At 52.9% G+C, this 15,787-nt stretch overlaps 1 protein-coding gene across 4 annotated transcripts in view; it reads left to right on the top strand.

Moving 5' to 3' along the window:
- Positions 1–350: 350 nt before the first annotated feature.
- YPEL2 (yippee like 2) overlaps positions 351–15,787 on the top strand; it is a 65,410-nt gene continuing 49,973 nt past the window's right edge. The window contains exons 1-2 of one of the 4 annotated variants that reach the window (XM_089317307.1): positions 428–563; positions 5,243–5,361. Coding sequence is in view for 1 of the 4 variants with exons in the window: in XM_089317305.1 (XP_089173431.1) it covers positions 418–563 (146 nt within the window). In the remaining 3 variants the exon portion in view is untranslated. Of the gene's footprint in view, positions 564–5,242; positions 5,362–15,787 lie in introns of all 4 variants that reach the window. The other 3 variants (XM_089317305.1, XM_051824814.3, XM_089317306.1) reach the window with 3 other exon arrangements.

Consider the following 15,787-nt stretch of genomic DNA (forward strand, 5'->3'; position numbering starts at 1 on the left):
AGGAAGGACCCTCTTGCCCCTGCAAATAGAAGCGCCACACACGCCCACCCCGCCGTCCCCAGGTTCTGGGAATCCCAGGCTGGACCTGGGGACGGACCCCAGACCCACATAAGCAGCCTCCTCCCCGGCCCACCCACTCTCGTCCCCCTCCCTCACTGGCCGTCAGGCCGGTGGTCCCTACGGGGAGACCCGGCCGGCGCTCACCCCACTCCCCGCACCCGAGTCGGGCCACGGCGGAGGGGTGGGGGCGGGAGGCGGGCAGACAGGGGCGGAGTTCCGTCCTTCGCTGATTGGCTCCGCGCGAATGGGCTGCGGCCGTGCCGGGCCAACCCGCGGCGTGTTGCTATGTGCTGAGCCGAGGGGATAGGCGCGGGGGCGCGTCCGTCACGGGGCAGCCCCCGGCCCGGACCCGGAGGGATGCGGAGTGGCGGCCGCGGCAGTGGCGGAGACTGTGGCTTTAAGGGCGCGCCGGCAGCCCGGGCTCTAGCCGGGCCGAGCTCCGCCGCCGCGCACTCCAGCGAAGCCGAGCCGGGGGCCGGCCGGACGGGGCCGCCTGCTGCCAGGTGAGCCAGCCGGGCTCACGGCGCGGGCGGTGGGGCGGGCGCGCGGGGGCGTGGGGCGCGCGTTCGGGACACCGGCCCGGGCCGCCTCGGGCCCGGCTCCTCCGGGGGGCGCGGCGCCCTGCGTGGCGAGGGCGAGGCCCGCGTGGGGTCCCCGTGGGGGCGGGGAGCGAGCGGCGGCCACGTGACCGGTTTGTTTACAAACACTGCCGGGCCTCGGCTGCGGCGCAGGACGTCCCGGAGGCGCGGGCCCCTAACTCGGGCCCCGGGAAGTCCGCGAGCGGAGTGGGCACCGGGGTAGTCGCCTCTCCGCAGCTCACCCCAGTGGGACCGGGGTCCGAAGGGCCAGGGCGGGTGCTTCGGCCGTTTCTGTCCCTGGGTTCGCAGCGTTCCCCCCGAGACCCTAGGGCCCCTGGGTCCCGCCTACGGGCACTGGGCGCGCTCGAAACTCCTGGGAGCGCCCCGCCAGACCCGCCGAGGTAACCGCGGCCGAGTTCCTGTCTGGCCGCTCCCGGCGCCGCCTCAGCGCCCTTGCCAAAGGGGTGGGCGCGAGTCCCTCCTGCCCGCCCGAACGCAGGGGCCTCTCTATCGAGGACGCCCCGGGCGCTGGCGCTGAGGGGCAGCCCTGACCTTCTGCTGCCTCGAGTCCACCCTCTTTGGCCACTGACCTGGGGTGGTGGACTTTTCTCCCATCTCGGGGGCGGGGGTGGGGAACACCTGTTCTTTGGGACTTATTGCTTAAGGGATGCAACCTCTGATTTCGCTGTTGGCTTAAAGACTTTAAAACGGAGCGAGAGGGTGCCTGTTGGCTGTTTCTTTGCTGGGTGTGTGGCTGCCTCTCCCTCAGTCCCGGACGGTGAACCGCACAGGAGCTGCTTCTGAGCTTGGCTGGCGTTTTTGCTTTGGGGCCTCCTTGGAACCTGGGGAAGCTGTTAGGAGGGTGTCTTCACCTTTGGCGAGGTTGAGTGCCAAGCGGACAGCTGTACCCATCTCGGTCGCCTGACCCTTCTTCCCTTGCTCGATAGGCGAGATGGGGCTGTGCACCCCGGAGCACTGGGCCCGAGAGGTAGCCGGTGGCTTCTCTGGACCTCACTGGACATCACAGGTGCCGGGAGCCGTGGGAGTTAAGTTGAGAAGTGAACCACCTCACTGCTGTGCGGTGGGACGTGGCCTCCAGGGTCACAGAGCCTGTGACCCAGTGAGAGTGGATTCAGCCTTTACCTGGCCATGCTACTCTTGAGCCCTGGTGTGAGTGCCGACCAGGTCTTGCCCCAGGAGCAGGCTCAGGCCCTCCCCTGAGCCCCAGCCCTGGCCCAGCTCCGTGGTAGTCTGTCAGGCAGGAGTGGAGTGTGGGCCTGGGGCCCATCTCTTTCCTCAGCTGGGCTTTGCCTTATCAGTTCGATGACAGGATTTCTTGCATCTTTGTTTTGGTATCTCTGGTGCTTGGACCTGGGGGTGGAAAATGGAAAGTAAACACCATGCACAAGAAGACGATTTTCTTTCTTTCCCACTTTGAGTGGAATCCACAGTTGGGAGTGCACGTCACAGCCCTGTAAAAAGGCTTACAACTGGGATACGTTCTGGGAGACGGTAATTACCCTTCCCACCTGAAGTGTGCTGTATTAAAAGTTACTTTTTCTATTTCATTAAAAATCAACTGGTCATGACCCATGAATTTGATTTCCTGACCAAATAGGTCATGTGTTTGAGAAACACTGCTTCAGGGCAGAGGTCCTCCAGCTAAATTTTGCACAGAGACTTTTAAAAATATGGCTTGTCTGGCTATTCTGGAGGTGCTGGTTTTCCGTGGAGTACAGGAATCTGCATTTTTAATCAGTGGCCCATGAAATTGCTATGCAGGTGGTTGTTAAGAAACCCAGACCCTGGTGGGAGCTGGGGACAATGAACATTGAAAAGTATTAGCATGGCTGTGAAGTGCAGAGTCAGGTATGCAATCCCTAAATCGCTCAGCAGCTAATCACACTCCCTGGGCACAGTGGTGTTTGTTTCCAGCTGCCATGTGAAGTAATTGGTGATAAGAGACTGCCCCTCCTCCTCCCCCAGCCCGCTGGAGGGCTGCTGTTCACTGTTCTGTGGCACTAGAAGTTTCTAGGTACAGGGCTAGGGCGGGGGGTGGGGCTGCAGGCTGGATGTGAGTAGTGCTGATGAGTGGTTGCACTGTTCACAGATTATGTGACTTTTCATTGTCTTGATTTTAATGGGTTTGAGGCAGTGACACAGTCATTGTGCCTGGGGGATTAGCAGTTGGCCAATAGAAGAAAAAGGTTGGTTTTTGTTGAATGTCTGGGTAGTGTTGCTGACTAGAGCCCAGGGGAAAGGCAGATTGGTGATTGTATTTTCATTTGGATGGTAGGGGAGTCAGGGTCTCCTCTACCAACAGTTGTTAATGAGAGACCCAAGTTCCCACACCTCTGCCTATTGCCGTGTGAGGTCCCGGCTCCGGTGTACAGATGGGTCTCATTAGTCATCCGGTTTCTGATGCTGCTACCTCTGCCTTCAAGCACAAACATAGCACACACCTGATGCAGCCACACGTTAGGTTCCCCCTCTTAATTACTGTGTCCAAACATGTTGGTAGGAGAAATGTCTTTGAATTAATCAAAGCCGCAATTAGCTTCAAGAAGGCCTCTAAATTATCCAAATTCAAATTAAACTCTAGGTCTTCATGCCAAAGGTGTACCTTATATGGAAACCTAACTACGAGATTGTTTAAATTAACTTTAATTGTGTTCAGTTTGACCAAGCAGCTCACCTTCGGCACAGTTTGTTTAGAGGCTGTGGAAAGAAGGCAACCAAAGGATGGCGAGGGATAGGATATCTTGGGATGGGAAAAGCAGAGGGAGGAGATGCTCAGGTGAGGCTCAACTAGAGGGTCAGGATCAGTTCCTTTCGTAAATTATCTCAGCATTTCTTTAGGCTCTGTCAACCAAACCGCAGCTGTTTGGTTAACCTTGGCATTAGGGTTATGTATGAAGCTCTAGAAAAGGAAGAAGTGTCATTTTGAAATTTCACTTACAATGATGGAAAACCAACCTGGGCCTACAATCAGGCTCAAGGTAATTTGTTAGAGTTGATAGTTCTCAGTGAATGTTATCCTTAGCAAAAGGTGACACATGGTGCGTTTCTGAAGGGTTGCACCTGCCTGAATTTCTCTGGGAACTGTGGGTATGGCTTTGGGAGTTTTGAAAGGAAGTCAGAAGAGCTTGTCCTCCTTTGCAGTTGGCCAGTGGCCTCCCATTGCCTTGCTGCATATAATCCAGCCCAGTAGGTATTGCATGGCCTGTCCCCCTGGTTCTAGCTGCTCCCACCTCATCTCCTACCAGTCCCCACCTGATCCACCGGCTTCAGTCTGATCCAGCCACAAAGGCTTCCCTGAAGTTTCCAAAGCATGCCATGCTTGCTTGGTCCCAGGGCTTTTCTCCCGGCACTTCCTTTTCCACGATGCCCTTTCTCCAGGTTTTTGCATGACTTGCTCTGCTTCTCTGACTTGGATCTCGGAGTCTTTCCCTCATCAGGTATCTAGAACAGTCCTCCTCCTCCCTGCCCCTCACCCTCTCTTAATCGCCTTAACCTCGTCCTAAGCACTGTAATACTATGTGGAAATACATTGTCTACTTTGTAGAATGGAAGCTTGAGAGCTCTTCTGACTTGCTCACTGGTAGGCACTGAGTAAATGCCTGTTGACTGAATGAGCAAGAAAACCAATGTTCAGAATCTTTCAGTAGGAAATAGTGTTATTTTTAAGAGAGGAAGAGGGAGAGAATTTCCTCCACTTCCTGGGATAAGATAGTACTCCTGTTCTTCTGGAATTAACTGTCTTTTGGCAAGTTCTGCTTTTTGCAATATTTTTCATCGTTTTTTCCCCCTTCATTTATTGGTTGCCAAAGGCTCCTAAAGCTGCTGCTGTTAATAAACAGCCCTTGCTTCCCCCACTAACCTTATTCTAGGCCTCCTGACAAACATTGGCCTTTCTATCAGTAATCACGGTTCATTAATAGCAGGAGGCTGTAAGTAGAGCTAAGAGCCTGAGCTTTGGAATAAGAAAGACCTGGATAATTAGCTCTGTGACCTTGGACAATCTATGAAAATTCTCTAAATCTTGGCTCCTTATTTGTAAAAGGGGCCTAATAATAGTTCCTATCACACAGGATTTATGGGAGGATTAAATGAGAGAATGCAAGGGAAAGCAGGCACACAGTCAGGCACATGGGAAGCACTCAGGGTTGGGCACTCTCGGTCATGGTTGGATTTCCCTGCTTTCTGGCTGGCAGGAATCTGTTCTCAAGCCATTGATTCGGGAGTGGGCAGTGAGAGGAGGGAAAGGCTACCAAATGTCAAGTCCCTGAAGACCAAAAATGCTACGTACATGTAGGAGAACTGGGATGGAATCAAAATTGTCTAATCACAAACTGATTGCCGCCCAACTCTTAAACACCCACTCGCAGGAGTAATAGTTGCAGGCAGTTTTGGGGGGACATGTTGGGTACCTGTCCTCTGACCATTCCTGGTTTATCCTTGATTAAACTGGGCCAGCTGGCCATATCTCAGTGCCTGCTGAGTTGTTTTTACTGAGATGAAAACGTCAGCGTCTGCCCTTTGCTTTCATGGCAGGACGCTGTCAGAAATATCTTTATATAACTTGTTACCAAAATTCTTCTAAGGGTTTATATTGTAGAAGACTTCAGCTGCAACCTCACTTGGTGTTCCCTTTAAGAAGCTCCTGGGAGAAATTCTTTCAGAACCTGGTGCCAGGAAAAGCTTTGGCTCTCCCGAGGAATTGGTATGCTTTTTCTTTGTGGACAATTGGAAATTTATAACTGCTCATATTTCTCTTTTTGCTTTGGCTGCCAGGAAGTACAGAGCCAAATCTGTGGGTTGATTTCAGTAACCGTGTAGGGCCCTGCAACCTAATTTTTCCAGTATTAACCTTGTAATTCTTTGTTTTCTCTAATGGCTTATTTATTTATTTGAAAGGCAGAGTTGGAAGAGAGAGAGAGAGAGAGAGAGAGAGAGAGAGAGAGAGAGAGAGAGAGAGAGAGAGGGAGGCCTTCCATTCAATGGTTCACTCCCCAATTGGCTGCAACGGCCAGAGCTGGGTCAGGCTGAAGCCAGGAGCTAGGAGCTTCATCTGCATCTCCCACACAGGTAGTAGGGCCCCAAGCACTTTGGGCCATCTTCCGCTGCTTTTCCCAGGTCATTAGCAGGGAGCAGGATCAGAAGTAGAACAGCTGTGATATGAACTGGTGCCCATATGGGATGCTGACACTGCAGGCAGTGGCTTTACCTGCTATGCCAGAATGCCGACCTCTTTAATTTTCTGTTAATTAGATGACTTCTGAATTTGTATTAATTAGATGCTGGATTGGCTCTTTTTTTTTTTTTTTTTTTTGACAGGCAGAGTTAGAGAGACAGAGAGAAAGGTCTTCCTTTTTCTGTTGGTTCACCCCCCAAATGGCTGCTATGGCCAGTGTGCCACGCCGATCCGAAGCCAGTTGCTTCCTCCTGGTCTCCCACGCGGGTGCAGGGCCAAGCACTTGGGCCATCCTCCACTACACTCCCGGGCCACAGCAGAGAGCTGGCCTGGAAGAGGAGCAACCGGGACAGAATCCGGCGCCCCAACTGGGACTAGAACCCGGTGTGCTGGTGCCGCAGGCAGAGGATTAGCCTAGTGAGCTGTGGTGCTGGTTGCTGAATTGGCTCTTAGAATCTATTTAGATCTTCGGGCTGGCTCTGTGGCGCAGCAGGTTAAAACCCCATTGGCATCCCATTTGGGTGCTGGTTCAAGTCCTGGCTGCTCCACTTCCAGTCCAGCTCCCTGCCAATGTGCCTGGGAAGGCAGCAGAAGATGGCCCACATCCTTGGGCCCCTGCATCCATGTGGGAGACCTGGAAGAAGCTCCTGGCTTCAGATCAGCTCACCTCCGGCTCTTGCAGCCATTTAGGGAGTGACCCAGCAGATGGAAGACCTCTCTTTCTCTCTCTCTCTCTCTCTCTCTCACCCTCCACCTCTCTCTACCTTTGTCTTTCAAATCTATTTTTATTTTATTTTTATTTTTATTTATTTATTTTTTTATTTTTTGACAGGCAGAGTGGACAGTGAGAGAGACAGAGAGAAAGGTCTTCCTTTGCCGTTGGTTCACCCTCCAATGGCCGCCGCGGCCGGCGCGATGCGGCCGGCGCACCGCGCTGATCCGATGGCAGGAGCCAGGAGCCAGGTGCTTTTCCTGGTCTCCCATGGGGTGCAGGGCCCAAGCACCTGGGCCATCCTCCACTGCACTCCCGGGCCACAGCAGAGGGCTGGCCTGGAAGAGGGGCAACCGGGACAGAATCCGGCGCCCCGACCGGGACTAGAACCCGGTGTGCCGGCGCCGCTAGGCGGAGGATTAGCCTAGTGAGCCGCGGCGCCGGCCATCAAATCTATTTTTAAAAAAATCCATTTAGATTTTAAATTGCAGAGATGTGAACTCTGAGGCACAAACCGGCAAAAAGGACTTAGTTAAGACACTGTAAGCCATACCTTTTTATTTTTCAGGCCAAGGCCTCTTTCTACTCCTGCACATTCTGGAAGGATACAAACTCCTAAGGAGCCCATAATATCTCAACCCCAGGAGAAATCTCCCTTCTTTGTGCAGTGGGAAAAGGAGCATGGCAGTGAGGTGCAATGCTGGAACCTCATTCCTGTTGCCTGGCTGCTCCCCTATCTCCTGGGCAGCTGTTCCTCCCCACAGGTTCTTGAGAAAGTGCTAGATCCAAACTTAGTGGTGTTGAGATCTGAAACTCAATTGCCAGCTCAGAATGAAGTTGGTCTTGAGTGTTTGGAGTTCCCTGGCCTGCTTCCTGCTGGGAAAGGAAGGCTTGGCCTGTGGGTGGTAGATGGTATCCCTGAAGCTCAGACAGGGTCTTCTGGGGTGTATGGGGGCTGGGTAATTGTAGTGGCTTGGTTTTGTTCTACCTGATAAGAAATGTTATTGTAGGAAATCTTTTTTTTTTTTTTTTTTTTTTGGACAGGCAGAGTGGACAGAGAGAGAAAGGTCTTCCTTTGCTGTTGGTTTACCCTCCAATGGCTGCCGCGGCCAGTGTGCTGGGGCCGGCGCACCGCGCTGATCCTAAGCCAGGAGCAAGGTACTTATACTGGTCTCCCATGGGGTGCAGGGCCCAAGCACTTGGGCCATCCTCCACTGCACTCCCTGGCCACAGCAGAGAGCTGGACTGGTAGATGGGCGACCGGGACTAGAACCTGGTGTGCCGGCCGCAAGGCGGAGGATTAGCCTAGTGAGCCGCGGCGCCGGCCCAATTGTAGGAAATCTTGACCTTCCTGGTGATTTGTTTTCTCAAGGAGTTCTGTTTGCGGGTACTGTACTTGGAGCAGGGGAGCGCAGGCTTAGGACATACGCTGCCAGTCAGGGGTATTTTCATTCCTATTTTGAGCTAGAGAAGAAGAGCCTCTGGCCAGGAGCTGAGGTTTAACCTTGGCTTTGTTTTATTTTCCTGGGCAATAATCGCCGAACAGATGATAAGGCCTTTGGGTGTTAAAGATGAGTTAAGATGTGGACCCTGCCCCTAAGAGCATAAACTCTTAACCAGAGTGCTCAAGGCATGTGTGTCAGTAGCCAGAAACAAAGGAGAGAGAGAGTTGAGAGTCATGACAGAGCTGTGGCAAGAAGGGTGGGCTTTCTGGAGACGAAGTTGGGGGGAATGAAAGGATTTAGACATCCAGAAGCACTCTGGAGGAGCAGTGTGCACAGAGGCTTGGCTGTGAGCATGCCTGTGTGGGGACTACTCAGAAGGCACCTGAAACGCAGGAGGGAGAACACCGGGGTGCTGCTTGGGCTGCCATTGCTGCCAGGGAGAGCAGCTCTGCCGGTGTGGACTGTGCCTCCCAGCCACAGCCATCTGGAGGCTGTCGAGCAGTGGCTCACTGACCTGGATCAGAGGGACCCTCGAAAGCAACACTGCCCCTAGGGCTTCTCAGACCTGGCTGCCTGAAGAAGTCCTTGGCTACCCCACAGGCCTGCCAAATCAGAATTTTCAGGTTGGGGGAACTGTAATAAAAACAAGCAAACAGTTGCATCCCTACCCCTCCAAGCCACTTGCCAGGTGTTACCTAGGCAGCTGTCACATGGAGTGGAGGGCTGGAAACCCAGCGAGGGGTGGGCTGGGCGCCTGGCAGAAGCCCCAGGTGTCCTTGCTCTTCAGCCCTCTTCCCCCTGCTCTGTCTTCTTGCCTGTTGTCTTCTGTGTCATCCATTGTGTGCACTGCCTTGTCTCTTCTCTGACCTCTTGGGTCTTTGTCTGGGAGGGGTCCCTCCCCAGATTGACCCACTGCCAAATGGACCATAAGGCAGAAGGAGTTCTGTCTCCATGTTTGCGGTATTAATGGTATTACCACGTGTGTTGTGTAAACGGAAATGAGCCTGGGTTTTCAGTTGGTTTGTGTTGCTCAGGAGACTGTTAATTTGTTTCTGTTAGGATTTGAGGGAAACAGTTATCCCTGCACTTTGCTGCTGGCCAGCTAATCACCCCCCATTAAGAAGAGCAGGAAACCAGCTTTTCCTTGGGCTTCATCTGTTGTCCCACCGTCTGGGTCAGATCAGTCCCTTCCCTCATCTGCTTTCTCACATTTCTGCAGTTTCATATGGAAGCCCTGGGCTGACACTGAGAGTCTACCAGTGTTTAAAGAGGATCTGATGTTGTTCTGTGTTATAATTAGTTGGTTTAGACGCTCCTGTTTGGCTTGAAGCCCTGGAGGGCTTTGGGACCCAGGATGCCCCTCCTCAGACCCCTTTCTTGCTTGTCTGAGTAGGAAGGATCCCTTTGGGAGGTGGGGGGTGTGGACTTGAATCCTGGTTCTGGTCCTTTCTAACTGGGTGACCTTGGGAAAATTGTCACTCTTGAACTCATCATCATCGTGCCTGCTGCGCTGGTTGTTGTGAGGATGGAGATACTGCATCTCAAGAGCTGGGCCCCTCACGGGCCCATGACAGGCAGTCAGCAAATTGTAGAATCCTGAGTCTTACTGGCGGTTGCTCTATGGCCTTTTCCCCTTTTCCCACTTCCTACCTGCCTTCAGCCAATGTTCGCGGAGCTTTCTGTGTGTCCTTGGTGCCAGCTGTGGGCTAAGTATGAGCAAGGAGCAACCAGATTTGGTCTCTGGCCGAGGAAGCTCACCATCTGGTGGGAAGACTGACCCATAAACAACTGGCTTCGTGGGGCTCCTTCGGTTATACGAGAAGCTGCAGTGGCAACGTGTGCATTTGCCCTTGGTCTGCCGGGCCCGAGAGGAAGAGGGGCTTTAGTTCTTACTAAAACCTGCCTTCCCTTCCCATACCGAGAAGGGACCTCCCCTCCCCCATCACCTTCGGCAAGTGGCACTACTAGATGATGGTTTAATAATTCTCAGAACAACACACACCCATCTTAGGGCTGCTGATAAATGCCTCTTCTCTTGAGTTTTAAAAAGTTGAATTTCCAAATTCCAGTTGTAGAAAGGCAGGGAGCCCAGCCACAGATGTCAAGGTCTAGAGTTCTGGATTTATTTGAATTGGGAGATTAAAGTGAGAAAGCCAAAGGCATGCTGACAGCTGAACAACAGAGTGGTATTGGCAGATTCGGAATGGATGATTCGCAGCTAATTGGGGCCCCTTTTGTGCCCTGGGGAACTAGCACTTAAAGAGAAATCAAGGTCACACGGTGGTGCCTGAAGTCCATATGCATTCAGCAGATACTGAGTGTGGGCAACGCTGATGACAATCAAGTAATCGTCCAGCTGTGATGAGTGCTATGCGTGTCACATCGGGGGCCAGTCGTGGTGGGTGCTGGAGGGCTCCCTGGTGAAGGAACTTTTGAAGAGACCCCATGTCGCTTACCCTACTTTCCAAGACCTTTTTTCCCCCTTGATCTTCAAAATGGCTATTTTTTTATTTTATGGTTCAAGTACAGCCCTGCCTGGGGGCTGGGGAACGGATCGGATTCCTGCCTGGGAAATGTCTTCTCTGAGCAGGACCAAGTACAAGAGAAAGGAGTGGAGTGGAGGGCTGGAGGAGAGGGCAGATCCTGCCTCTTGAGTGTGCTGGAGATGCAGGGAAGGTTCTTGTGCTTCCTGGCCTGGACCAAGTCTGACACTTTGTTTCTCTATCCCTCCTGTTGCCTGGAGCAGCAGCTCAGCCGACTGCCCCTGGGGTGGGGTGGGGAGAACCCTGGGAGCAGACTCCTAGTTTGGGAGTTGGCTGGCGGTTTCTGTGGGGTCTCAGGGGTCCCTGCCAGCCTGGGGAGGTCGCTTGGGAAGCACACGGAGCAGATGTTGCTCCTGCCAGACAGCAGCCAGTTTTAAAACCATCCAACTTGTGTGTGTGGTGAGGCTCATGTGAGCTGAGGCTCCACGGGGCTGAGTTCCTGATCCCATGTGCCAGCCTAGGCAAGTTGGCATCACAGGAGATTGCTGGCTTTTTAACTTTGTGGAGCGTTGATGATGTGTGAGTCCCATGCAGTGCCCATAATTAGACATTCTAAATGTGCTGGGTAGTGGCAGAGTGAGGCAACTTCGACAGCAGCATGCTTTGACCGACGGTCGCTCCTCGTTTTATGCAGTTTACATTCACCAAGAATCGTGGCTGTGTCAGACACACTGGGAGTTCTAGAGAAACCACTGGCGCTTGGTGGTGGTGGTGAGGCTGGACCTTTGGCTGCAGAGAGTTCCCAGGTAGGTGGGGAGATAGATTCAGGAGCAGCATGAGAAAATGCCCTTCTAGAGAAAAGTGAAGTTCTTTGTGTGCCAACCCAACTCTCTGGCTGCCAGTCTCAGAAATGGCTCTCCACTTCAGTTCTTGAACTGTTAAAGGGCTGAGCAGGAATCTTACTGGGCAGAGAAGATCAGTTATGGCATTGCAGGTAGCTGAAGCAACTTGAGAAAAGGCACGAGGTACCTGGTGACTGAGCTTGGTCTGATGGGCAAACAGGGGTTTGGAGTTGGGTGAGGAAGTGATGCCAGTATAAGGCAAGGCGGGCTTGGGCTTTTCAGTGCTACCTGAGGGGTTGGGCGATATCCTATAGGCTGCTAGGAAACCACCGGAGGTTTTGAAACATGAGAGTTGTGATCAGATTGTGTTGTATAAATAGAATTCTAGAATGGGCTGGAGAGGCAAGAGCTGAGTTGGCGAGACCCATTAGTAGGAGAGGGTGGTTTTACACTGTGCTGCTGCTGGTGGCTGCGGGGATGGCGGCAGGAGGGTGGACTGCAGAAGCAGAGCCAGGTGTCCAGGGGACAAGCAGTGCTGCTGAAGGAGAGAGTAGAAGGCATCTCCTGTTTGGGCAGCTGGGCACTCAAGAAGAAATGGAATTGGGGTGGAAGTGCTGGGAGCCAAGAGCAAGGGACAAGAGGGTGTTGACTTTGGATGTGTGTAGCCTGAAGCGCCTTCCTGGGAGGACGGGGGCTGTCCTTTAGAAGGAGGTTGAGGGCTCAGGAGCAGAAGGTGTGGTCTGGGAAGGCTTGAGGGCATGTGGATGAGGGTGCCCAGGGGAACAGGCAGAGGTGTGTGGTGGGAGCACTCCCGGGAGGAGCACAGCCGGGGACACTGTGGCTGAGTTGGAGAGGTAGGGGGAACCCCACAGAAGTACGCTATGGCCCATCAGGGGGAGTCTTAGGGGGAAAATGGCCAAAGACTAGCACCCAGGTCAAACAGTGCTAGCATTCAACAGCATTTCGACTTGGCATGTTGGAAGCTGCCCGTTTTGTTACTCAGAGTCCGGGTTGTGACCAATGATATTCACAAAGCATGGCCAGGAGGCCGTGTCGCTGGTCCATTCCTCTCTAGAGGATCTTGGGTCCCACCAGACCATCAGAAGTCCGTGTTCTTGACCTGCCCTGGTTTTGATCTCCTGTAGGGTGGCACTTTGGTGTTTCTTTTCTTTTTCTTTTCTTTCTTTTCTTTCTTTCTTTCTTTCTTTCTTTCTTTCTTTCTTTTTTTTTTTTTTTTTTTTTTTTGATAGGCAGAGTAGACAGTGAGAGAGAGACAGAGAGAAAGGTCTTCCTTTACCATTGGTTCAGCCTCCAATGGCCGCCGCGGCCGGCGCAACGTGCCAATCCAAAGCCAGGAGCCAGGTGCTTCTCCTGGTCTCCCATGCGGGTGCAAGGCCCAGGGACTTGGGCCATCCTCCACTGCTCTCCCGGGCCACAGCAGAGAGCTGGATAGGAAGAGGAGTGACTGGGACAGAATCTGGCGTCCCAACCGGGACCAGAAACTGGTGTGCCGGCGCCACAGGCAGAGGATTAGCCTAGTGAGCCGAGGCACTGGCCCACTTTGGTGTTTCTTTGGCTGTCTTCATGGAGCACAAAGAGATAAGCTTCAAGATGGTTACAATGGTGGGAAGTCCTGGGGTGTGCTGAGAATCTTGCTCCCTGGGTGGCTGGCCACCCTTGGGAAACTTTTTTCTGTTAGAAAATCTGTGTGTTAGGCCGGCGCCGCGGCTCACTAGGCTAATCCTCCGCCTTGTGGTGCCGGCACACCAGGTTCTAGTCCCGGTCGGGGCACCGGAGTCTGTCCTGGTTGCCCCTCTTCCAGGCCAGCTCTCTGCTGTGGCCAGGGAGTGCAGTGGAGGATGGCCCAAGTCCTTGGACCCTGCACCCCATGGGAGACCAGGATAAGCACCTGGCTCTTGCCATCGGATCAGCGCGGTGCGCCGGCCAACAGCGTGCCAGCTGCAGCAGCCACTGTGGGGTGAACCAACGGCAAAGGAAGACCTTTCTCTCTGTCTCTCTCTCTCACTGTCCACTCTGCCTGTCCAAAAAAAAAAAAAAAAAAAAAAAAAAATCTGTGTGTTGACCAACCAAGATGTTTTTGTTTTATAGGAAACATAAACCTTATAGGTTTTATGAGATGAGTATTTTCATCCTGGGTACTAGAGGACTCACTCTTGCAGTTGAACCATAATTTTGTTGTTGTTAAAGATTTATTTATTTATTTAAGAGGTAGAGTTAGAGAGACAGAGAAAGGTCTTTCATCTGCTGGTTCACTTTCAAATGGCTGCAGTGGCCGGAGCTGAGCTGATCTGAAGCCAGGAGCTTCCTCCGAGTCTCCCACTCAAGTACAGGGGCCCAAGGACTTGAGCCATCTTCTACTGCTTTCCCAGGCCACAGCAGAGAGCTGGATCAGAAGTGGAGCAGTGGGATTTGAACCAGTGCCCATCTGGGATGCTGGCACTGCAGGTGGCGGCTTTACCCACTGTACCACAGCGCCAGCCTCTGAAGGGGGAGTCTATAAGAAAAGAAAGAAGGGCACCTTTGATGAGCTATAGCCAAGTGTCCTTGGTAACTTACCTTCATTTTAGTTTGGGTTCTTCACATTATTTTTGATTGAAATTTTAGGGTGCCAGCATTTTTGTGGCACAGTAAGTTAAACCTACTACACCTGTGGCACTGGCATCCCATATGAACACCAGTTCGAGTCCTGGCTGCCCCACTTCTAATCTAGCTCCCTGCCAATGAACCTGAGAAAGCAGCAGATATCCCAGTTTCTTTTTGTCCTTTTGGCTGAGATCAAGTTTAGAAGATGTACCAAGTGTTTTGGCCCCTGCCATCCATGTGGGAGACCAGGATAGAGTTCTAGGCTGCTGGCTTCAGTCTGGTCCAGTACTGGCCATTGTGGGCATTTGGAGTTAACCTTGTGCATGGAAGGACTTTCTGTCTGTAACTGCCTTTCAAGTAAAAAGAAATTTTTAATTTCTTTTTTAAAAGAAATGAACTGAATGTTGACTTCATAGCCAGCTAGTAACAGTGACTGACATCCTTTTTTCTTTCTTTTTCTTTTTTTTTTTTTTTTTTTTTTTTTTTTTGACAGGCAGAGTGGACAGTGAGAGAGAGAGACAGAGAGAAAGGTCTTCCTTTGCCATTGGTTCACCCTCCAATGGCCGCCGCAGCTGGCGCGCTGCGGCCGGCGCACTGCACTGATCAGAAGCCAGGAGCCAGGTGCTTATCCTGGTCTCCCATGGGGTGCAGGGCCCAAGCACTTGGGCCATCCTCCACTGCCTTCCCGGGCCACAGCAGAGAGCTGGCCTGGAAGGGGGGCAACCGGGACAGAATCCGGCACCCCGACCAGGACTCGAACCCGGTGTGCCGGCGCCACAAGGCGGAGGATTAGCCTATTGAGCCACAACGCCGGCCCATCCTTCTAACATGTAGTAAAAAGCATGTCAGCTTCAGAGTATTGGAGGGGAGCTGCTTCCTCCCAGGTAAAGTGCTGAACCAGGGGCCTCGCGCAGACACTGTGCCACCGACTTCGTGGAGGTGCTGGCCAGCAGCCAACTCTGGACTCTGTAAGCTGGTGTGCTGGGACCTCACAGAAATTGAGGCCTTAAGGAAATAAAAGTTGATAGGCAGGTGCTTTGCTCCAGGGCAGGACTGGGCCAGCAGACACCATTGCAACACAGAGTCAGGACTTGGAGGGCCAAGGGAATCCTAGAGGGCATGGGGATTAACAGCTGACAGCCGAACCCCTGGGTTGAGAAACATGCAAGGTTTTGTTTATGGGGCAGAGTGACTTCTTGAATCTGCAGGCTGGATTTTATTATCAGATGGAGTTGAAGCACCCCTGGGTCCACGATGGTGAAAGAGGCATCTGTCTGTAGGCTGACGACCTGGGTTTCCCTATGTGTCGTGCACTCTCACTCTGTGGCAGTTTTAACGGGATTTTCAGAGCAGTTTGCGACCGCGACCCCATCTAGAGATTAGCAGAGTTGGCCCAGACCGCCGAGGTCACTTTCGCGGTGCTCCAAGTGATGGAGTGGCCTGTCCTTTGGAATGACGGTGGTAATATCAGGTCCCCAGCTAAACCCAAAGCCTGCTTAAGCCACAGTGCGCCTTTAAGTGGATTAGTTTGGGCCCTAACCTCCTAACCGCCGTGGGTCAACCTGGGGGACGGGAGCACCGTTCCTTTTGGTCTTGTGAATAGGAACAGTTTCTGCCTTTTCCTCTGCCTTCCTGGCAAGGACTGTGACTAATGAAGGTTATTGATCCCTCACTGTGTGCCAGGCGCAGTGCTCTTATCTTGGGTGATCTCATCTGGTTCTTGTGTCCCTTCTGGAAGGTAGGCACGGTTGTAATCTCCTTTCAGGCAGTTTGCCCAGCGGGGCTGCAGCTGATGAGAAGAAGAACCCAGATGGAATCCCAGTCCCTTGGCCTCTGGACCACACTGTTGCCCATGTTTCTGTACCTGGG

The sequence above is a fragment of the Oryctolagus cuniculus genome, chromosome 17, assembly GCF_051225735.1.
Source record: "Oryctolagus cuniculus isolate XC-2025 breed Fujian yellow rabbit chromosome 17, ASM5122573v1, whole genome shotgun sequence".
Classification (NCBI taxonomy): Eukaryota; Metazoa; Chordata; class Mammalia; order Lagomorpha; family Leporidae; genus Oryctolagus; species Oryctolagus cuniculus.